Raw genomic sequence first — 25,385 nt, forward strand, 5'->3', positions numbered from 1 at the left:
TAGCTTCTTATTTTTGTAATATAAGCATATAATCATACGTTTTTTGATTGAGATAAGTCTGCCAATTGATATTTTATCGTGTGTTTTTCTATGTTGTGATGTTATGCTATTGTTTCAGAAAAAGGGAGAAGGTTTGGATCCATTAAAACGTTTAATCCCGCTGCAAATGTTTGCACCTGTCCTAAGTCAGGAATCTGATGTACAGTAGTTGTCGTTAGTTTATGTAATATATACGTGTTTCTCGTTTCTCGTTTTGTTTATATAGATTAGACCGTTGGTTTTCCCGTTTGAATGGTTTTACACTAGTAATTTTGGGGCCCTTTATAGCTTGTTGTTCGGTGTGAGCCAAGGCTCCGTGTTGAAGGCCGTACTTTAACCTATAATGGTTTACTTTTTAAATTGTTATTTGGATGGAGAGTTGTCTCATTGGCACTCACACCACATCTACACCACAAAGGGCCCCAAAATTACTAGTGTAAAACCATCCAAACGAGAAAACCAACGGTCTTATCTATTTTTAAAAAACGAGAAACGAGAAACACGTATAAATTACATAAACTAACGACAACAACTGTACATCAGGTTAATGAATGGATTACAAGATACGCTTACTTTATTACGAACCCGGTGGCGCCCTTTTAAGACAGGTGATTTCCTGAGATTTTGTTTATTATCTTGGTTTGATTTTTTAATCAATTCCTAAGATTATATATTGGTAAACAACATAAGCCTTATTCAATGTAGTTCAGATTCTGGCAGTTCTACCCTAAATATAGTCCTGATTTTGTTTTACCATAGAACTCATCATAAAGTTTATATCCTCAAATTAATTCTCATAGTATTCTCGAATAAGTCCATTTTGTCGTAAGGGTTTTATTCTACGCCTGATCCTGCTAGTTTAAACCTAGAACTAATCCTTACAGTTTTACACTAGAACTAATCGTTAAAATTCTTCCTTAGAACTGATCGTGAAAGTTCTAGCCTAGAATGGTCGTGAAAGTTTTACTCTAGATCTGATCGTAAAAGTTCTACTCTAGAACTGATCGTAACAGTTCTACCCTAGAACTGATCCTGACAGTTTTACCTTAGAATGATCATGAAAGTTTTACCTAAGAACTGATCGTGAAAGTCTACCCTAGAACTGATCATGAAAGTTCTCTTCTAGAAAAGATAAGGATAGTTTTATCTTAGAACCAATCGTAAAAATTCTACCCTAGAATGATCCTGAAAGTTCTACCGAAGAACTGCATGAACTGATCCTAACGAACTGATCATGAAAAATATGCCCGGAACTGATTCTGACAGTTCTACCCTAAACTGATCCTGAAAGAATTACCCAAGAACTGATTGTGAAAAATTCTACATTATAACTGATCGCGTTAATTGTACCCTATAAATGACCCTTACAGTTTTACCCTAGAACTGATAATGAAAGTTTGTTATTTTAAATATTATTGTTTTCTGTTGTATTTATATAATTATGTGTTGCGGTAACAATAATTAATCCTCAGTTCATTTATAAGTTATTAGCTTGGATCAACTAAATTAATACGATACATTTTTTACAGTTTGATTACGACAAAACACCTACAAAGATAGATAATACAATTAATTATCTAATTACTACATTGTTCTACCACAATTTGATATTAATTAGTATTGACATTTTCATTGTAATAGACAAATGTTAAATCAGTATTGCAAATCTAATCATGAATTCTATCCTAATTGTATCCTATTTTGTGGAATATTTTAGAAATTCAAATGTGACGTCACTTTGAAATAAACAATACACTGACATTTATTTCTACTTTAAAACTTGAAATCTTTCACACACATGCTTTTAACATCTGAAATCATAATTTTGAAAATAAGAAAGTAGAAAATACTAAATAGCATTATTCAAACTCGACATTCATTTATGCATATATTTAAAAGTTTTAGAACTGGCTTTTTCATTGTGTTTTCTACCTAGTTTTTCTACGCGGTTTGCTTTCATTTTCGTTTCCTATGGGTTCGTCCAGGACTTCGAAATAGTGTACACTTGAACAACTAGCATATTGTCTGAACTCATCCAGTCGATTAAATCGTAAAGGTTGGTAAAGATTGGTGTACGCTCTGATCTCTTCATCAGGATAGCTATATTCATCCGAATCATCATGGTCGTTCCCCGACTGCTGCAAGGAAGGCAACAATGAATTGTAGGGGTTTAAATAGTCATTGCTTGGTTGACTGATCCGATTATATGAATCACTTAAGATGTCGTCTTGTGCTAGATGTATTTCTTCGGTTGGTGAAAAAATGAATTCAGACATCTCAAGTTCGTCAATTTCGGCATATTCGTAACCACTTCCCCTTCCTGATGAAATAGTGAGGGTTCTTTGAGAGTCACTGTCCAACTCTGCTTCGCGGTTATTTATACCGCATCGAATTCCATTAAATTGACAACGATGTGTGAACAGAACAAACAGACATAATATGTAAACATGTAAAAATGCGAGTACAGCAGTCAGCATTGTGTTGTTATTTTAATCACTATAAAAACAAACAAATATGTAAACAAACATTTTCCATCGAACAATAACACAAAGACGGGATGTATACAGTACAGAGTCACGTCATGTTAACAAAGAAACACAAAAAAGGCTATTCTAATATGACGTCCGTATTACGCTTTGTAAACAAAGCCGTGTTCTAATGAGCACAAAATATGTTTGACACATGCGCACGAACCTACTGTGTATATTAACGTTATTTCCATCGTTATCCTTTAGAATATATACATTTAAGCACATAACATAACCTTTTATTATATATTTTTATAAAACAAATATATATATTCTGCTCGTAGCTTTTTAACTTATCAAATATGAAATGTTTCTGGAAGGAAACGGGAAAAGCCAAACATTTTTACGGTATTTTCGTACGCTTCGACCTATAAAAATACTGTATTTGTCCTATTACAATCGAAATAGTTCCTTCATGTCATGCTCTATGCTCATGTCAACATGGGTAGGCATTATATTTGACCACATTTTACACCTCGCTAACGCTCAGTGTAAAATATCGACAAATATAATGCCTCCCCATGTTAAAATGAGCACATTAGCAAAAATTTAAGACAAGAATAAACAAATTATCATAGAATAATAACACAATGACAGGATGTATAAGTATTTATCAAACGTACCAGAATTATAATTTAGTACACAAGACGCGCGTTTCGTCTACATAAGACTCATCAGTGACGCTCATATCAAAATAAGAACAGAGCCATGTCAAATGGAAACTTAAAAAAACTATAAACAGTAAAAGTAATATTCATAAGGACAAAGAAAACAATACTATAACACGTTATTAAGATGATAAACAACGCCAGTACCTAGAAACTATACTTCAAGACCATCGTGTATCATTTGCGAAATTGATACTGAATGTTTATCAACAACATTTTAAAATACTACAATGCTGTTGTGACCAAAGCTATATATTGTATAATAATCCTCTAATTAAAACATTACCCTGAGTCGGAAAGGAATATCAGAGGGAGGCAGATAACAAAAAACGTCTTCCATGCATAAGATCGTAGTCAGACATACAAATACTGGTTTTAATGATACCAAGCAGCTTGTAATAACACGACGGGTGATGTATACGGTGCAGGAAATGCCGGAGCACCTGATTTCACTCCCGGTTTTTAGTGGAGTTCGTGTTGTTTCTTAATTATTATTTATAACTGTTGATGTAAATGTTCTTTTGTTTTGTGAGTCTTTGTTTACTCCTTGGTTTTGATTGTTCTTGTCTTTTAAATAGACTGTTAGATAGCAGTTACAAGTTTTCGTTTCTGCTTTGTTAAACATTTACGTATATATATTTGTATTCAACATCTTTCATTCGTATATCATGGTAGAATTCTCCCTTAATAATTCATGAGTGATCTACTTATAACCTATATAGCCACTTCTAACATTTCCGTTTATAAGTACCATCTTGTTATTACAATGGATTGTTTATCTAGTGGTTTGTTTGTTATTACGAATTTAAAAAGTATCAAAGTATAAGTATTTTCTTCACAGTTATATTACACACGCAAGATGTATGTTTTTTTTCTGCAAAATAGCCAGGACATCCACCAATTATCAGCTTATTGATAGATAATTTATAGGAACAATTGCTTATTTGTGTTTTACAGCAAGCAGTTGTTTGATTATCACAATAATGTAGATAACTAACCAGAAATTTCCACCTGTGTATAACGGATTCTAAAAATACTGCTACATATAAATAGATCATTATCAGTTACAGTTTTCTAACTTTTGAATTTTATATACACCAGATCCAATGCCCCTTTTCATTTTAATAACAGTTCAGTATTATAATTTTATGTTAAACTATTTATCTAAATCTGCAGTATAAATTTGAATAAGAAATAATTGCTTTTTTTTAATCAAGTTATTTCAAAAAATATGTTTGTGTTTCCAACGTCTAATGAAACATGAAAAGTTATCAAATTCAATATTCTCGTACCACATGCAAATTTAGGAAAACGATAGTGTCAAAAATCAAATAGGAGTTTAAAGCATTCTTTAAAAAAAAGTGAAGCCTCTATTATACGTATGTCTTCAACAGAAAAAAAAAAAAAATCAACATTTCTAATATTTTACCATTTATTACTTGTACGTACGTTAGAGAAGATGCACAAAAACAATGGAGGGGTTGTATTTTCAATCAGACTTCTACATTGGCTAGAGGTATAGGGGGGTTGAGATCTCAAACATGTTTAACCCCGCCATGTTTTTGCGCCTGTCCCAAGTCAGGATCCTCTGGCCTTTGTTAGTTTTGTATGATTTTAGTTTTAAGTTTCTTGTGTCCAATTTGCAGTGTAGTATGGCGTTCATTGTCACTGAACTAGTATATATTTGTTTAGAATTAAAACCCCCCGTTCTCTAAGGAATTTAAACTAAAGCTCTTAACCACAGGGCTTGCATTGCTATTATTTACTCAACAGTCCAGAAGAAGCCATCCAAGCTGTTTGTCATTTCAAATCTGAATTGAAACTGTCCGAATTTGAAACAGAAGTTAAAACAACAACTATAAATGTAGATCATACATTGCCCGCACCCGCTTCAATACTCTGTTATCATATGCAGTGCTTGAAAATGTAAATTGAAACTTTTCCAACACATCTGACATATCTTTTTCATATTCAACACAACACATCCTTTGCTTACTAATGTTGTGGCTAAAAAATGATGAATAAATAAAGGCAATAGTAGTATACCGATGTTCAAAACTCATAAATCGATAGAAAAAGAAAAAAAAATCCGGATCACAAACAAAAACCGAGGGAAACGCATCAAATATAAGAGAATGACGACAAAACACACACATAATCTTACAATGGTGATGGTAATGCTTCTGAACTCTCTGTCGACAAACTGGGAAATGTCCTGGCTATAGCAGAATGCATATTTAATATAAACAAAAATCTATTAAACCCATTTCATCTTGGTTTGACATTACAATAACAGTTTGGCTATAAAATAAAATTGAGAATGGAAATGGGGAATGTGTCAAAGAGACAACAACCCGACCATAGAAAAAACAACAGCAGAAGGTCACCAACAGGTCTTCAATGTAGCGAAAAATCCCCGCACTCGGAGGCGTCCTTCAGTTGGCCCCTAAACAAATATATATAGTCATTTTGATTCTGCTTACAGCAAATTAAATATAATTACATATGCATATAAATGGCTCAACAATTTTTCGATACCTGTATTTTGGTATTGCACAAGATAATGTTTCAGATCTGTACTTAGTGTCTTTCTTGTTGTTGGGATGTGCCCGGTCATTTCAACTCTGTGTTTTGTTAAAGTTATTTCTAGTTTGTATCCGTCTGATGTTTTCAAGTGATTTTTCATATTTTGTACTTTTGTTGTACTGTAACGCCACTGTCCAAGGTTATCGAGAGGTTTGGATCCCAATAACATGTTTAACCCCGCTACATTCTGTGGGTATGTGTCTGTCCCTAGTCGGGAGCATGTAATTCAGTGGTTCTCGTATGTAGCCGTGTTACATATTTGATTTTCGTTCATTATTTTGTACATAGATAAGGACGTTATTTGTTCTCGTTTAATTGTTTTACCTTTGTTATTTCGATGCCTTTTAAAGCTGACTATGCGGTATGAGCTTTGCTCATTGTTGAAGGCTGTATGGTGATCTATAGTTGTTTATTTCTGTGTCATTTTGGTCTTTTAAGCCCCGGTGACAACAAATCGTACGATTTTTTGCCGAGGAAGATCTATATAATAGTTGTCGTGGCGCTGTCGTGCAAAATGTAAAAAAAACATTTCGAGTGGTCACATCAGCTACGACATGTCCGATGGTTCCACAATGGGTACAAGACAGAAAACGAGAATTGTAATTGTAATGTCGTGGGTTTGTCGCAAGTCGATCGTGTGACAGTCGTGCGATAATCGTACGACAATCGTGAGTTGTTTGAGGTATTTTCAGGTTTTTATGTCAATGGATGCGCGTTTTACTGTCGTTTCACTGTCGTACGACTGTCGTACCACTGTGATGCAACTCTCAACAAAAGCTCTTGAAACATGCCAGGCTCTATCCGCATGAGTCCAAGGAAATCACCAAAAGATTCCTGCTCCAACTCTTACATCAGTGTACTATACTGCCCACACATCGGGCGCCGTTCGATCCATGGCCTAACCCACCAACGTCGGGTGTTTCTCTGGTTACTAAACTGTTCACGGGCTCGGATCAACGCTAACAGGACTATATTTTGCTCTTGATATAGTCTCCCAAGGCGCCTATTCAGCAGGACCAAGCACAATCGTTCTGATGAAATAGCCATCCTGTTTAAACGGTAGACGGAATGTTTTTTTCAAACATTCATTCCCGTCTAATTATATTCTTCTTAATACAACGAAAATATGTTGCACGACGAATGTACCACTGTCGTACGCCAGACAATCAATGTTGTGCGATCATCGTACGGATATTCGAGAGACAATGTTGCGACTGTATCACGAGTGTCTTGCGACAGTCGTGAAATTGCCGTACGACAGCCGTGCGACAATTGTTTGATTAAAATGCATTATATTGATACACACTACAATGTGTTTATCGCACGACAGTCGCACGAAGATTGTAAGACACTTTCACGACAGCCATAAGACAGCGACACGATAAAAAATCGTAGAGCAAAAATTGTGCATGTTCAATTTTCGTCCCACGACACACGACATCGCCACGATGCTCAAAATATCGTGACCACAGATGACCCGCGATTTGACCAAATTTCTTGATCTTTCATGTCGTGGCGCTGTATAGATGTGTCGTAGGTTCGTTGTGACCAGGGTTTTATGAAAAGATGTCTCATTGGCAATCATATTACATTTTCTTTTTTATACATATACCAGATAGCTCAAGCCGTCAAAAATGTGAATTGAACTTTAAAGATGGAGAACATTAGAAACTATACAGAAGTAGGGGGCATACACTGCATATCGAAAAATGATCAATATGTTCGCTGCTAAAATTTAACCGCAAAATGTACACAACTCAGACAGTACATTGTTTATTTCAAACACGAATGACGAACTTTCAAAAGATTTTAACTGTCGCATATAAGACCCAAACGGCAAAACAAAAATAAACATAATAGTATAACTCGACATACGTCATCGTAATCTGTATATAGTCATCTGGTTAAAATCACTAAAAAGAATTATTAAAAAATATTTATTTCTTTGGCAAAGTAATCAACAATATATAATAATTTGCATCCATTTGAAAAACAATCACTACATTCACACGAATGGTAATAAAGATATATTGACTACAGTGTGTTAAACTTGAGCGGGATTTTAATATTATTGGAAAATTTTATAGTTAACATCTCGCCAATTCTCGTTACCATGTCATATATTTTTATTATACTTATACAGGATATTCACAATACAATGTTCATACAAACAAACACACATTTACTTTTAAAACCAAGCTTCCCCAGTAAAAATAAGCATGATATATATATATATATATTATGAATGCATGGTGATTTTAAGTTTCAATGGTAGACGATTCAGAAATAGGCAAAATGATGAGGAAGAAAAAAATGATTATTTGTTGTATAAATACTGGTAAAAAACACTAATTACACTTAAAAAACCTAAAAGACGGAACTGTTTGCTCTTAGTGTTAGAGAACAACCATTTAACTTCAAAGAAAAACATATTCTGATCCCCAATTTGATTACAAAAAAGATAATCTGGCCAAGCAGATGACAAAAACATTATTCTGAATCCAGATTTTCCCCGTTCCTTATAGTGTAAAATATTGAGAGAAAAAAATATTTGATTGATAGCATTGGAAAACATTTTTTTTTGACACAGACAAAATTATAACACCCTTGAAGTTAAATGGTTGTTCCCTTAATGAAATTGAACAGGGCGAATTTTGACATATATCAGACAGTTTTCGTCTCTTTTGTTGAATAAAAAATGAGGTTCCTCATAGGGCTGGCTACCGGGTAATCAAATAAACTAAACAATCAATCTTTGAAAATTAAGGGATGAACTTGGATACATTTATAACAAAAGAATAGACAATTCCTTATCCAATCCCCATGAAGAGCCTCATTTATAAATAGATAAATACAAATAAATGAATTAATAATACTAATAAAGGAGTCAAAGTTATCCCACTTAAATCTTTTTGAATATTGTTATTTTTTACTTGGCACAATCTTGCCGTGCATTTTCGCCCCGTTTTCCAAACTAGTCATTAGAATCATCTTGCGCCTTGTTATAATACATGTTGACGTTGATATGCATAGGGATGGATCCTTTTCTAATCTAGATTTCCCCCCTATTCTTCTGTGGTCCATTATTTCCAAAAGGATTTCACACCTCTATGCATCGTCATACAAACGTTTTCGTTTAGAAGTACACAGAAGCAAGATCTTATCATAATCACTTTATTTTTACGAAAATGTCTCTAAAATTGCGGCGCTGTTTTTCAATATGAAACAGCTTTATTACGAAAGGACTTGTTTGGAATGAGGGAGGGGTCAGAATGCGGAGAGATTGTGTCTTCTAAACAAGAACTTCCAAATCTTCAGCAAGATGCAAGCTCACGATTTTAAATGCGAATTGTTATAATTTTCTCAGTCAGCTTTAAGCAAATGTCTACACTGAGCATTTAGCCTTGCATTCAAAACTGTTTTAATAGTCTTTCGAAAGTGACTAGTTTGATGGAATGACGTCATCTCATGTTGGACGCTGAACACTAAGTTGTTATAGGCAAGTTCTTGCATCATATCTATAGAATTTATTAGATGTAAATTGGTATTGTAGAGATTGTGAGATGGTAGCTTCACGGAACCTTCATCATTCCCTATTATCACGATGATCGTCGCTGAAACAAAAAGAATTATTGAAATTTTAATTTTAATACATCTTTATTGCAAAATTACATCCATAAGGGTCTAGCAATACAAACAAACAATAATACAATTAAATACAATACAATACAATACAATAGAACATATTTTAAAACAAGTTCAATTAACAAATTTACGTAAAAAACACAATTATAAACTTGTCTGACATGGGTCTGACCTCCCCAGTTTTAAAGATTGTTTTATAATGAATACTCCAATATGACAAACAAATTCAGGGGTGGGGTTTAGAATGTGTTATTTTTTATTAAAAACGAGATGTTGAAATAATAGTATATACTGATAGTCGTTAAGAACAGAACAAAGTTGGAACGTATTGCTCTGTTAATGTCACAATAAGTAAAAGAACCCTAACGAAGATTGTTTTGAACAAAGCCTTTTTTTCAACTCCTGATCTTTTCTAGCACTACCGGGTAATAGTGGTTGGCAATGCCATGCCCCTAAATGCTATAACAATGACACCAAGGTTCCTCGTTTTGTTGTTATTTACTAATAAAATCAGGTTTTTTTTATTATTGGCAAACATTTGATACATTTATATATACTATAGGAACCGGATGTTCATTGGTTGCCGCGTTTGTTGATGTGGTTCGTAACTGTTTCTGTTTTTATATACTAGTAGATTATACCGTTGGTTTTCCTGTATGAAAGGACTCTAGTCATTTTGGGGCCCTTTATAGCTTTCTGTTCGGTGTGAGCCAAGGCTCTGTGTTGAAGGCCGTACTTTGACCTTAATGGTTTACTTCTACAAATTGTGACTTGGATGAAGGGTTGTCTCATTGGCACTATAAAGTACTGCGCTTCGTCCTGTAGACATTGTCTGTAAAGAATATCTGCGAAATCATTTAAACTTTTATACCGGTTAATCCGAATAACCAGTTAGTTACAAGTGTTCGATTTGACAAAACTAGTATAATAATCATTTCAGTAGAAAACAAAATCTAAATATTGTATCAGTATTCTACAGTAAAGGATCCCTACAAATGTTGTTGAAATGCTTATACAAGATATATTGTCAGTAGATTCGGTGTGAATACTAAATAGTGCTTCAAGATGTCTTTATTCTGGAATGAGAAATTGTTGTGCAAAGGCTGTAAAGGGTAGAAAACTCGAGTGTTGTAATACTATTACAAGGGGAAGAGACAAAGACTGAATGTACTCTAACAGATCTTTGGAATTTTTTAATGGAACATTTTTAGTATCAAAATCTAGAGAATGTAGTCACAATATTCTGTAACCATACTTTGATTGCGAATACAATTGGTTTCAATGATTTAGATAGAGAGTTCGATGGGCAATTTAGAAGACCGAATAATATAGAGTATTCAGTAAGGACACTTATGTAACTTCGGTACCCTATACAGTAAGGAAAGATTCAGTCCTTCATCTTTGGTTGCGCTCATTCACATGTGTAACCAGTGCCTTTTTGCATGTGCTTGTTCCATGTGCTTGTTCCAAGACAGGAGCATGTATTCAGTGGTTGACTTGGATGCTTTCTGTTAGATATGTTTCTTGTGTATACTAGTAATTCGGAGTTTAGTATGACGTCCATTATCACTGTACTAGTATACATTTTTAGGGGCCAGCTGAAGGACGACTCCGGGTGCGGAAGTTTCTCGCTACATTGATGACCCATTGGTGTCCTTCGGCTGTTGTCTGCTCTATGGTCGGATTGTTGTCGCTTTGACACATTCCTTATTTCCTTTCTCAATCTTATTATCAATTATTGAGTTTTTTCCTCATAATTATGGCCGTTATTTGTTTTTCATTTGAATTGTTAACATGCATGCATATGTTCTGTCGAGGCCTTTTGTAGCCGATTATTCGGTATGAGTTTTGATCGCCGTATGGTGACATATCATTACTCAATGTCTCAACGAAAATCATATATCATATCTCCTAACGTTAACATCAAAATTAATCAGTTTCTGTTGTTTTAAGGTTTTCCATTTCCTTTCATAGCAATCCTGTACGACATTTCTTTAACTCATTATGGTAACAAAACACAAAATAGCTTGTAAGATACGATCACAGGCACTTGTCTCAGAATTTTTTTTTTCCTATATACCTTATTATGTGTTATAATAAGGTATATAGGGGAAAAAAATCTGAGACAAGTGCCTGTGGATACGACATAGTTTACCATACTGTGTCCAAACTAAAGAATACGACCTACATATAAACCGTGTATTTGTATGCCTTAAAACAATCATTGTTGTGGCTTTTTGTCAAATGAAAGACAACTCCTCCTCAATAGAAATCTTCGTGAACGTCGCCATGATAAATTTTTATTTTTATTTTTTCAATTACATACCTCCAAGTCGTTTCATTATCTTTAACGAAACAGCCAAAAGGTCACGACCTCCGTTGGTATGGTTACCATGACTATTACAAATAACGATGAAAAGTTTAACATGTGGAATGCTGTTTATGTCTTTCTGTGATTCTATCATGAAGTACGGATGCGAAACAGCGGCGACTTTGACGTCGTAGAACTGGTTCAACATGGCCTCCACCACGTTTGTGTAGACAGGGATGTTTTCGTACTTGAAGAGCACGATACAGACTTCGTTCTTCAAAATTCCTAATTTTGGTATCATTGATATGTTAGGAGAGTTAGTCTGCTGTAAAAGATATAAGATACAGCTTTAAAAAATGTTTTTACTTAAAAATTGTTGAGAATAGAATTTATTAAAGTGTCAGAATTTAAAGCTTAACTTGTAAGATTTTTAAAGAGTACTTCAAAACTTTATGACCTTAACTACAGATATTTGACCTAACTTCATAAGTTTGATTTATGAGATTTCGCAAATAAAATATGCTTATCATTATTTCGTCAAGTTTGTTATTTCTTTTCTATTATTCGTTACGTATTCCTTACTCCTTATCCCTTACTTATTCCTTATCACGTGTTCGTTCCTTATTCCGTATATCTTCCTTATGCTTTATCCATTACTCATTCCTTATATTCCTTACTCGTTACTTATCGCTTAAAATATGTTGATCTTTTTTTATGCTTTCTTTTCATTTCTTGACCCTGTTGTAAGTCATGGGTTCATAGAGGTTAAATGATCCTCAAAACGCGGTGAATTCATGTCGTTTGTCGCTGTGTTATACATTTGGTTTTCATTCATAATTTTGTATATAAATTAGGCCGTTAGTTTTTCGTTTGAATTGTTTTACATTTGTCACTTCGGGGCTTTTCATAGCAGACTATGCGGTATTACTTTGCTCATTTTGAAGACCGTACGGTGACCTTTAGTTGATAATGTCTGTGTCATTTGATATCTCAGTGTGAATAGTTGTCTCATTGGTAATTCTACCACACCATATTTTCTTTTTAGCTTGCTATTCCGTGTTGAAGGCCGTATTGTAAACTTAATTTTCAACTTCTTATACATTGTGACTTATACATCGTAAAAGTAAATCCTTATTGAAAAAATATGTCAAAGTAAGGCCTTTAACACGGAGCCTTGGCCTACATGTTAAGGGATCGCTGTTTAACTGCAGGCTAAAAACAAAATACTTTCATTGTGAACTTTATTTGTACACCATACGAAACAGAAGAAGAAATCGGTGGACCTCGCTTGTTTTTCCTGTCTCTTTCGCTCGTACACTTTAATTATCGTCTTTTAAGAAAAAGTCACACCTTAAGAAAAAGATAATTTTAATTTCGCAGGACAAATACTAGAAAATCAGCGTCTGTCTGCATAGTGAGATCTTTTTGTTTTTTTGTTTTTTTTTTCGCTGTACAGTGTTAGCAATATAAAATACCTGAAACATAACCTTTTTCTCCTCTTTTCTTATCATGGTATCTGTTTCATCCTTCAGTCTGTCTATTTCATTCTCTGTCATACCATTCATGACTGCACCATTCATGTGAGCCTTCTTTGCTCTCATGGTGGCTATCTTACTCTTTATCAGATCAATCAACGGTCTCACGTGAGGTCTAATTTGTCGTACAACCTCAACCATCACAATGACGAATAATATGAAACCGATTATTTCTGAAATAGCAAATATTGGACAATTATATAACTTTCGCCATTTTATTTCCTAGCACGGCTTGATTTCTAACGGTTGGACAATTTATAAACTTTTGGCAATACATTTGCTAACATGGCTTTATTTATGACAAGAGAAATATTGAACAATTTATTTAACTTGTTATTTGGGTTATGTCAACATACGCCGGGTTTACTTATTTAGGGTTTATATGAGATACAATAATAAAATGTGGACACATGCAAATGTCTCGATTGTTTTGTGGCATCCTTTGAATAACAACAATGTTGACTCTAGGCTCCGTGTTGAAGGCCGTACTTTAACCTATAATGGTTTAATTTTTAAATTGTTATTTGGATGGAGAGTTGTCTCATTGGCACTCACACCACATCTTCCTATATCTATCTAAGATCAAGAAAATGCAGTGTGTTTAAAAAAGGATCAATTAAAAGATTCGTAAATTTTATTTAAATTTTTCCAAATTATAATATGTACAAAGATGATCTAAAAAATGAAAGATTCAACTTCATAACCGCAACACATTCTTTTTCAAATACTACAGTAACCCCATTTCACAAAGACAAATTACATCTTGTACTAAACAGTAACAAACGACCAAGAAGGGCAGAAGTTTAAAACAAATATCTTTTAATGAACTATAAGATCAGAACTTGGTATATTCGTGGCATTATTCATGAACAAAAGTAACTTTCACAGTCTCTTGCGCTCAAGTCAAGCTCGATATCGGAATACATCTGACAGTCGGATATAGGGGGTGTAAAGTATGAACGCATTCCTCCTGTTGGATTAAAAACATGTTTGCCGTTAGATGGAATTACGCCAAAAAAAATCATGGAACCGCCCCTGTCTGAGTTACTGTCAAACTATTAAAATAATTAATCTGTTCGAAGGAGAATTGGCTTATAGGAACACTCGATAAGTTTGAAGTAGAACTGGCTTACATGGAGATTTCATATCATCTTGGAAGTTCAAAGCATTAAGGCATTGTGTAAAAGTATTAGGTCTAGTTATTTATTACTTATGGCAACATGGAATTTCTATTAAAGCAATTTCTGCAAACGACTGTTAAAAAGAATACTGAATAATGATATGAAGCATTTACTCCAACAAAAATACATTATTGCACTAGTATCGCAGTACTGCACTCTACAAATATTTTGAATTCGCAGCATAGGCGGATCCAGGGGGGGGGGCCTGGGGGGGGGGGGGGCCCTGGCTCCCCTTTCGTAGGAAAAATTTGGTTGATTATATAGGGAATCACTGAAGCATGACTAGAGAGGGCCCCCCCCCCCTTTATGAAAAGTTCTGGATCCGCCACTGCGCAGTGTGTTTGAAGTGGATTCGCAAAAAAAGTCTGATTGAATTGAAAAAAAATATTGATACTATAACCATGCATTATATCTTATTCATTTTCATTAGTTAAGAAAATATCATTGAAAGAATGAGTATAGTTTTTTCTTTGAATTAAAATCCGTTGCCGTCCAAAATCGATCAAATATTATACACATGAATATTTGTAATATCCCGTACATACTGCATGTTCAATGTAAATATATTGAAAGGCTGTAACAGGTTGTACGTATGACTAATGCTCTAAGTATATGGTTTATATTTATACAATTTACTTATAAAGTAACTGAAGGACCCAAGTAATGTATTATATAGGTCTTTAAATTGGAATCGTTAGAGCTCTCAACTTGCATTTAATGCAGAATAGGTTAACATGTCACCAAGTTCCTTCTTTAGGTTACACTAACATTTGATAAATTTCACTAATGTGTCGATTCAAAGAAACATTGTTTAAATAGAACTCGCCAAAACAATATTTTTTTCTTTACATTTTTTCATGATTACCAATCTTAATATAAAGTTTGAAAATTATGCATTTTGCGGTAGAATAAAAATCAGATTTGAAAACCTACAGATTCCAAGTATGTAGGATAGTCGAAAAAAAATCTATATATATCCAATTAAATAAACTTGCATAAACATAGTATATATGTTCGCCTTTATTTTTTCAACGAAATGCATCCGCGTTATAAAGTTGGATTTATTCCAGAACAGAGCGCACGTTCTTTTAAGATTTGATTTGAAGTCCCTGAATTTGTAGAACTTGACAGTGTGTATGATATATGTTCACCTACGCTTATTGCTTACGAATGTTGAGATCTTACAAAATATAAGTAACCCCGCTGCATTTTTTTCCCTTGTCCTAGTCAGGATTCTCGAGACTTTGTTAGTCATGTGTGTTTTTCATTTTGGTTCCTTTGTATTTTTTAGTGGTGCGTCCATTTCGCTGAACTAGTATATATTATTGGTATGGGGCCATGTTAAGCCATCCCCTTGTAGTACGGGATTTTCGCTGCTTTGAAGACCCATTGGTGGCCGTAGGCTACTTTCTGTTGTTTTGACCGTAGTATTATTTAAACAAACCACAAATTCTAAAATGACGACTTTATATAAATAGTATAATTCCTCTTAAAAATCCCGAAAGCAAACATTTGTATAATTTTCCAGATCGAAATATTTTTTCTATATAGGCGGATCCAGGGGGTGGCCTAGGGGGCACGGCGCCACCTTTCGAGGGAAAAAATGGTGGATTATATAGGTAATCACTGAAGCATGACTGGAGCGGGCCCCCTTAGGTCAGTCCGCGCCCCCTCCACCCTCCACATTTTTATGAAAAGTTCTGGATCCGCCACTGTTCTATCATGATGTTGTAAATACATGTAATTTAACAGTTTATACTCATATCATGAATACCGGTATATTTACATATACAGTCTATTCATTTGCAATACAATTTTACAATAGATGGCTGAATATATTTTGGAGTTTAAATATGGGTTGGGCTGATTTCTAATCGATGAAAATTAAACATATATTTTTTCGTATACAGAAAAGTTTGATATTTACGAATCAATATGACTACAGTTACATACCATCTGAAAACAATCTTCTTGACAAAGATGACACTCTTTTGTCCATTTGTTCGTAATTTACTGTCAAGTTCTCAATTCTGGATATGAGTTCAGACAAACGACCTGTTGTGAACATATGTGTTGTCGTGTGATTGTTCACGGCGTTCTCGATTCCTTCTCGTGCGGAAGCTTGCTCTTTGAATGCCATTTCTAATAATAACAGTTTATCACCGAGTTCTGAAAACACAAGATTCCAAGGACAGTCTTCGTTATCAAGGCACTCTTTTGTTGTCTTGTCAAAATGGGCGTGGTTTACCAATGAAGACGTCCGATACCCTGATGCGTTGATGAGAAGCGTCACAATTAAATGAACAGTTGCTATAAGGCCAATAGTTGCGAACAAGAACCTGCAAAAGACATGTTTGTTAGAAGTGAAAAACTTTAAAGATTATAGAAAATGTATCATGGACGCGTGATTCATAAAGGGCGCAGTCTTTATAGACATGTATGCAGCATCAATTAATGAATCATACAGAAAAAAGGCAAGAAATAAAACCAAAACAATTTGTCTGTATTCCTAAAACTCAAAAATACTCTGGCTTTATCCTTTACTTAAAAGACTAATTTAAAAGAAAATATTTCCCAAAAAAAGTTTGACACAAGAATACGCGCTTTTTATACGACAAACTATCTTACCCAACACCAAGACCTATCTTAGTGATTATCGCTTTTGACATTCTTCTAGATTTAACCGAATAGTTAATCCAAGTTTTGCAGAAATCCACAGCAACATAGCCGATGATGTTTTCCAGCAAAAATGTCGTTTTCCAGCAAAATCGATGAACAGCGGTGTGACATATGGTCGTTTTCTAGACTTGATGTATAGATCCAGTTTAAAGAAATAGTCGTTGACAGCTGCACATACCTGGTTAATCTAATGTATATAAATTCACAACAACGATATAAACTGCATTATTCTTTTATATTCGAATATCTGTGAAGTTCTCTTGTTAATTTTTTTTACCAGCTATGTGATGGGTGTGAACATTGTGCAATTTGAAATTAATATTTAAAAACAGTTTTAAAACGGTTTGAAAAAAGGGGGAAGCAGCAAATTCTTCTTCCGTGTTTCGAATGAAAATATTTAACTGCAGGGGTTTATCATAAATTGATTTTATAATTTAGTTTTCTACACTGCCGTTGTAGCATTTATATTAAGTCGTTCGATGGACTGATAATCATGGCGGCCATTTTGGATATCAAATGATTGGTATAAATTCAAACTTTAATTAGCAAACTTTAATAAAGATTATAAAATAATTGCCTGAATTTTCATTTATGAGAAAAAAAAATGTATCGGCCTATGGTCACATTATAAAGGATGTCCGAATTTTATTTAAAAAAGTGGATATGTAAGGGGAGGTACTATCATAGTTACTAATGACAGCAGAAATGAGAGGGAAAATTATTGTAGGGGGACTCGAAACTAGACAACCCGGTAGTCGAACCGGTAAAAAGTCTAAACAATATGTTGATGATATTTTTTCGTTAAATAATCAAGAATTTTCTCAATATACTGCTGAAATTTACCCCAAGGAACTTACTTTAAATAAATCAAATTTATTCGGTAATAGCTGTCCTTTCCTGGATTTAGATATTTCGGTTTTAAACGGGAAACTTTCCATTTTTAGATGGTGATGTTCCTTTGGCACCATCTTACGGTGTTTATATTTCACAGCTCGTTCGCTATGCCCGTGTCTGTTGTGACGGTTTTTTTTTATTTTAACGAACGCAATCTATGTATTACTTGTAAATTATTAAACCAGGGATATCGTTACTGTAAATTACTTAAAACTTTTACTAAATTTTTCCATAGATATAAAGATTTGGTTTTGAAGTTTGGTTGTACCTGTAGAAAACTTATTTCAAACGGGTTAGCACATCCTCATTTTAACGGAAATGTTGTTAACCGTGCCCGGAAATTATTTGTATAAATATTGATTTTGTTAACAGTAAATTGAAAGCTAACTAATATACATATTCATGGATCTACAATCTGTCGATACCTGTAACTTGGCATTGCACAAGGTCATGTTTTTCTCTGGCTGTTTATGACGTCTTTACACTAAATCCATTGGATGTTGGATGTGTACGGATTGGTAGTTAAGTCTTAGATGTTTTTATAGTTCGTTCTTATGTTGTACTGTTATACCACTGTCCATGGTTAGGGGCGGGTTGGGATCCCGCTAACATGTTTAACCCCGCCACATTATTTATGTATGTGCCTGTCCCAAGTCAGGAGCCTGTAATTCAGTGGTTGTCGTTTGTTTATGTGTTACATATTTGTTTTTCGATCTTTCATTTTTTTTATATAAATAAGGCCGTTAGTTTTCTCGTTTGAATTGTTTTACATTGTCTTATCGTGGCCTTTTATAGCTGACTATGCAGTATGGGCTGTGCTCATTGTTGAAGGCCGTACAGTGACCTAGAGTTGTTAATGTCTGTGTCATTTTGGTCTCTTGTGGACAGTTGTCTCATTGGCAATCATACCACATCTTCTTTTTATATTGATTAGCCATAAATGAAACTCTAAATGGGTCTCGAGCACCACGCCTCCCTAAATCCGCCATTGGATCCGAAATTATAAAAAGAAACACAAAATAAATGAATCAAAATAACTAGTGTGAAACAATTCCAGTGAACAATATTCCAATAGGTCTTCGATGCCACCAGTCTTCTCATTGTCACTAGAACTCTCAACGTAAATATATTATCTGTATATGAAAATGGCGATTTAAAGTATATGTCTCTTTAAGCAATCAGATCGACTTCAAAAATTAAAGGAAAATATAAGTTGAGCTTGATTTCAGTGCTTTTCCCTAAAGCTTTGCCACATCATCGATAAGCGTGAAACTGTGGTGTCATCCGTGCAAATAACGGAGATGTTCTGTACCAAATACACTGTATCTGGTAGTGTAAAGCTAAAATAACTTTATCCATGTAGTTTAGTACCGTTTAATTCTGTACCAAATACACAGTAGCGGCAATTGTAAAGCTAAAAGAACTAAAGCCGTGTAGTTTACCGTTAAATTATGTACCAAATACACAGTATCTGTAAGTGTATAAAAGCTACAGTACTGTAGCTTTAGTGTGCAGTTTACGGGGGTATTCTGTACCAAATACAGAGTAACTAATAGTGTGAAAGCTACAGAATCTTAATAGGTGTAGTGTACGGATGTTTTCTTAACCAAATACATGGTATCAATGAGTGTGAAAGCTATAGTATCTTTACAGCGGAGGATTCTGTACCAAATAAACAGTATATGTGAGTGTGATAGGTACAGTATCTTTATGGTGGATGTATTCTGTACCAAATAAACAGTATATGTGAGTGTGATAGGTACAGTATCTTTATGGTGGATGTATTCTGTACCAAATAAACAGTATATGTGAGTGTGATAGGTACAGTATCTTTATGGTGGAGGTATTCTGTACCAAATACACAGTATATGTGAGTGTGATAGCTTCAGTATCTTTATGGTGGATGTATTCTGTACCAAATACACAGTATATGTGAGTGTGATAGGTACAGTATCTTTATGGTGGATGTATTCTGTACCAAATACACAGTATATGTGAGTGTGATAGGTACAGTATCTTTATGGTGGAGGTATTCTGTACCAAAAACTGGTATATGTGAGTGTGATAGGTACAGTATCTTTATGGCGGATGTATTCTGTACCAAATACACAGTATATGTGAGTGTGATAGGTACAGTATCTTTATGGTGGATGTATTCTGTACCAAATACACAGTATATGTGAGTGTGATAGGTACAGTATCTTTATGGCGGAGGTATTCTGTACCAAATACACAGTATATGTGAGTGTGATAGGTACAGTATCTTTATGGTGGATGTATTCTGTACCAAATACACAGTATATGTGAGTGTGATAGGTACAGTATCTTTATGGTGGATGTATTCTGTACCAAATACACAGTATATGTGAGTGTGATAGGTACAGTATCTTTATGGTGGAGGTATTCTGTACCAAAAACTGGTATATGTGAGTGTGATAGGTACAGTATCTTTATGGCGGAGGTATTCTGTACCAAATACACAGAATATGTGAGTGTGATAGCTTCAGTATCTTTATGGCGGATGTATTCTGTACCAAATACACAGTATATGTGAGTGTGATAGGTACAGTATCTTTATGGCGGAGGTATTCTGTACCAAATACACAGTATATGTGAGTGTGATAGCTTCAGTATCTTTATGGCGGAGGTATTCTGTACCAAATACACAGTATATGTGAGTGTGATAGGTACAGTATCTTTATGGTGGATGTATTCTGTACCAAATACACAGTATATGTGAGTGTGATAGGTACAGTATCTTTATGGTGGATGTATTCTGTACCAAATAAACAGTATATGTGAGTGTGATAGGTACAGTATCTTTATGGCGGATGTATTCTGTACCAAATACACAGTATATGTGAGTGTGATAGGTACAGTATCTTTATGGCGGAGGTATTCTGTACCAAATACACAGTATATGTGAGTGTGATAGGTACAGTATCTTTATGGCGGAGGTATTCTGTACCAAAAACTGGTATATGTGAGTGTGATAGGTACAGTATCTTTATGGCGGAGGTATTCTGTACCAAATACACAGAATATGTGAGTGTGATAGCTTCAGTATCTTTATGGCGGATGTATTCTGTACCAAATACACAGTATATGTGAGTGTGATAGGTACAGTATCTTTATGGCGGAGGTATTCTGTACCAAATACACAGAATATGTGAGTGTGATAGCTTCAGTATCTTTATGGCGGAGGTATTCTGTACCAAATACACAGTATATGTGAGTGTGATAGCTTCAGTATCTTTATGGCGGAGGTATTCTGTACCAAATACACAGTATATGTGAGTGTGATAGCTTCAGTATCTTTATGGCGGAGGTATTCTGTACCAAATACACAGAATATGTGAGTGTGATAGGTACCCTATCTTTATGGCGGAGGTATTCTGTACCAAATACACAGAATATGTGAGTGTGATAGCTTCAGTATCTTTATGGCGGATGTATTCTGTACCAAATACACAGTATATGTGAGTGTGATAGGTACAGTATCTTTATGGCGGAGGTATTCTGTACCAAATACACAGTATATGTGAGTGTGATAGCTTCAGTATCTTTATGGCGGAGGTATTCTGTACCAAATACACAGTATATGTGAGTGTGATAGCTTCAGTATCTTTATGGCGGAGGTATTCTGTACCAAATACACAGTATATGTGAGTGTGATAGCTTCAGTATCTTTATGGCGGAGGTATTCTGTACCAAATACACAGTATATGTGAGTGTGATAGCTTCAGTATCTTTATGGCGGAGGTATTCTGTACCAAATACACAGAATATGTGAGTGTGATAGCTTCAGTATCTTTATGGCGGATGTATTCTGTACCAAATACACAGTATATGTGAGTGTGATAGCTTCAGTATCTTTATGGCGGAGGTATTCTGTACCAAATACACAGTATATGTGAGTGTGATAGCTTCAGTATCTTTATGGCGGAGGTATTCTGTACCAAATACACAGAATATGTGAGTGTGATAGGTACCCTATCTTTATGGCGGAGGTATTCTGTACCAAATACACAGAATATGTGAGTGTGATAGCTTCAGTATCTTTATGGCGGATGTATTCTGTACCAAATACACAGTATATGTGAGTGTGATAGCTTCAGTATCTTTATGGCGGAGGTATTCTGTACCAAATACACAGTATATGTGAGTGTGATAGCTTCAGTATCTTTATGGCGGAGGTATTCTGTACCAAATACACAGAATATGTGAGTGTGATAGGTACCCTATCTTTATGGCGGAGGTATTCTGTACCAAATACACAGAATATGTGAGTGTGATAGCTTCAGTATCTTTATGGCGGATGTATTCTGTACCAAATACACAGTATATGTGAGTGTGATAGGTACAGTATCTTTATGGCGGAGGTATTCTGTACCAAATACACAGTATATGTGAGTGTGATAGCTTCAGTATCTTTATGGCGGAGGTATTCTGTACCAAATACACAGTATATGTGAGTGTGATAGCTTCAGTATCTTTATGGCGGAGGTATTCTGTACCAAATACACAGTATATGTGAGTGTGATAGCTTCAGTATCTTTATGGCGGAGGTATTCTGTACCAAATACACAGTATATGTGAGTGTGAAAGCTACAGTAGCTTTATCCGTGTAATTGACGGGTGTATTCTGTACCATATACTATAACATAGTATCTGAGAGTGTAAAAGTTATAGTTTCTTTATCCATGTAGTTTACATTATGTGGCGAAAATTTGATAGATAATATAGGGAATCACTGAAGCATGCCTGAAGCGGGATCCCCCTCAGGTCAGTCAGTGGACCTCCCTTACAAAACTTTCTCTGGATCTGCCACTGGTATTAACAAACGGTCAGTTCTTGTGAGTGAAATAACAGTATTAAAGCCAGTGTGAAATATATATATATATATGCAGTGTAAAAGTTTTGTGGCTATTCAGTAAAGAATGAAATTGGTAAATAGTAAGGGTCTACGATTAAAATTCGAACTATACAGTAGTAATAACAGTACCAAAAGTGTACCCGTTTGTTCTTTTTTCAGGAATCCGGATTTTAAACAGGACCAACTGAGTAGTTATACGAATAATTGAATTAGTTTCTTTGTTGAAAAAAATTAAGTCCCCATTTGTCTTATTTTTTGCTCAGTGCGTGAGACAGCTCGCTGAAACATTCTCCTTTAGATGTAATTATTAAAATGAGAGCCGTGGTGTAGTGGTTAGCGCATCGGACTACTATCACAAAGGTTTCTGGTTCGCGCTCAAGGGAGAAAATTTTAGGGACTGAACTTTCGGCTCTACCTTGACACCATTTGCGAGTATGGTCTTGAGAAACGATGATAGCCCGTCGGAAGGGGACGACGAATGGCTGACCCGTGTTACTTGAAGAGAGAGCCATATCTTTTACACGTAAAAGACACCCTTGTAGATTTTCGAAAATGAGCAGGTTAATGCAGCTACAAGACAGCACTCGCACCAGCAAAGTGGAAAGGGAATAATTTAAGTTGCAATAACTTGTTTCCCAATCCACTATAAATAAATAAATTTAAACTAAAATGAACTTTACGGAGATATCAGTATAGATATTAAATCTCGACTGTTACTCAATCTCGACTGGTCCCCCACAGTGCTGTTTATACTTACAGTGATCTCTTGTGCTTATTAATATCTTCATTGAGAATTTCCATGCTTTTCACACTTGTAACAATTTCTTTCCACTTTTCTCTGATTTTCTTTCGAATGCCTGTGCAACCAAGTTCCGGAAGTTTAATTTCCTCGTCCGGACACTTCGGCAGGTTGTCTTCGGTCTCCAAATTCATCTTGTTGATTTGTTTACCATTTGACGACACATATAGGAATACATTTATGGTGATGCTATGAGATACACGTTATGGCGGAATATCGATCCCAGAATACTCAATTACTGGAAAAAATACTATATTGGCTTCACATGCATATCGATCGGAGATCAATGAATTAGATCACTGCTTACAATAAAAGACCGGAATTTCAAAGAATTATTCCATTGTTAAACTGAATGTCTTTAAAATTGAAATGCAAATGTTATCATGTAAAAGGTTTGAAATTGTGTATTTATTGCTCATGTTGATCAAGTAATTGGTTCAAATGCGCACAGAAAGAATGTTAGAATGCTACTTAAGCAGAAACTATGTTTTTATTTTTATTGAATTACCAATAAAAACTCTAAATTTCGGGACTTTCTAATTAAAAACAACATTTAAAATTGAGAATGCATGGAAATGAAGAATGTGTCAAAAAGACAACAACCCGACCAAAGAGCAGATAACAGCCGAATGTATAAGCTGTATCCCTAAAAAAAGGTGGTGAATTCATCGAAAAAAAACCAATCGGACATTATATTAAAAAGAAAAATATGAAACAATTCAAATAAGAAACCCAAACGGCCTGATTTATAACGAAACAATCTACGAAAAATAGCTGAGCAGCTCTTACAGTATAATTTCAAAATAAATTTTAGCTATTTCTCTTCTTTTTTGATGACATTTTTAATTACAAACGGCTTGTCTTGATAATAATGAAAAAAAGTAGACCATACTACTCTAGTGTAAAGATGAAATTAAATCCACATGCTGATACTTACCATTTTTGGAACGTCAAGTAGAGTAACTCAATTTTGGTTTCAGAAATGAAAGTTGAAGTAAAAGCTAATAAGTGTCCAGTTTTCGTTTTGGCACGATTGTAAACTTGCAATTTCTTTACGAGTTTTCAAAAGGGAATATGTTTCATGTCATTTTTGGAGCCCTTTTTATCTTGCTGTTCGGTGCAAGTCTGTAATCCTCCGTAATGAAGACCCTACTTTTGGCCTATAATGGTTTACTTTTATAAATTGTGACATGGATGGAGAGTGGTCTCATTGGCGCTCATCATGGTAATGGGGATGTGTCAAAGCGACAAAAACCCGACCAATGTGAAAATAACAGTCGAAGGCCACCAATGGGTTATAAACACAGCGAGAACTTGAATACTGCTGGTGTATTATGTCTCTTAAAACAATAATAAGTCAACTTGTCAAATCCGATGCTATCTTTTGGTTGTCACTTGGAGGTGATTTCTACTGTTGTCAATCAAATAACGCATTCAAAGTAAATTGCAAGCAGTATGACGCTCAATGATGCAAGAATCAGTCTTTTTCTGAAGTAACTTTTGATAAATCGCGTCAAAACGCCTGCGTTTAAACAGGGTTTATGTGGGCTGACGGCCGTACCGTTGCCTATAATTGCTTACATCCACTTTATTTGAACTTTGGTGGATGGTTGTCGAATTAGCACCCATAACTCATTTCCTTAT

The 25,385-nt window shown here is 34.8% G+C and overlaps 1 protein-coding gene across 4 annotated transcripts; it reads right to left on the bottom strand.

Moving 5' to 3' along the window:
• Positions 1 to 7,743: 7,743 nt before the first annotated feature.
• On the bottom strand, positions 7,744 to 23,962 carry LOC134686804 (uncharacterized). 4 transcript variants are annotated; one of them, XM_063546591.1, is made up of 5 exons: positions 23,700 to 23,962; positions 16,447 to 16,832; positions 13,265 to 13,485; positions 11,793 to 12,099; positions 7,744 to 9,435 (listed from the first exon to the last, which is right to left on the bottom strand). In XM_063546591.1, the coding sequence occupies exons 1-5, from the start codon at positions 23,873 to 23,875 to the stop codon at positions 9,185 to 9,187; spliced, it is 1,341 nt and encodes a 446-aa protein (XP_063402661.1). In that variant the 5' UTR covers positions 23,876 to 23,962; the 3' UTR covers positions 7,744 to 9,184. The 4 variants fall into 4 exon arrangements, with proteins under 4 accessions (XP_063402661.1, XP_063402660.1, XP_063402659.1 ...); XM_063546590.1 differs by having other exon boundaries at positions 11,793 to 12,102; XM_063546589.1 differs by having other exon boundaries at positions 11,793 to 12,102; positions 13,253 to 13,485.
• Between the last annotated feature and the right edge of the window lie 1,423 nt (positions 23,963 to 25,385).

This window comes from Mytilus trossulus, chromosome 10, assembly GCF_036588685.1.
Source record: "Mytilus trossulus isolate FHL-02 chromosome 10, PNRI_Mtr1.1.1.hap1, whole genome shotgun sequence".
NCBI lineage: Eukaryota > Metazoa > Mollusca > Bivalvia > Mytilida > Mytilidae > Mytilus > Mytilus trossulus.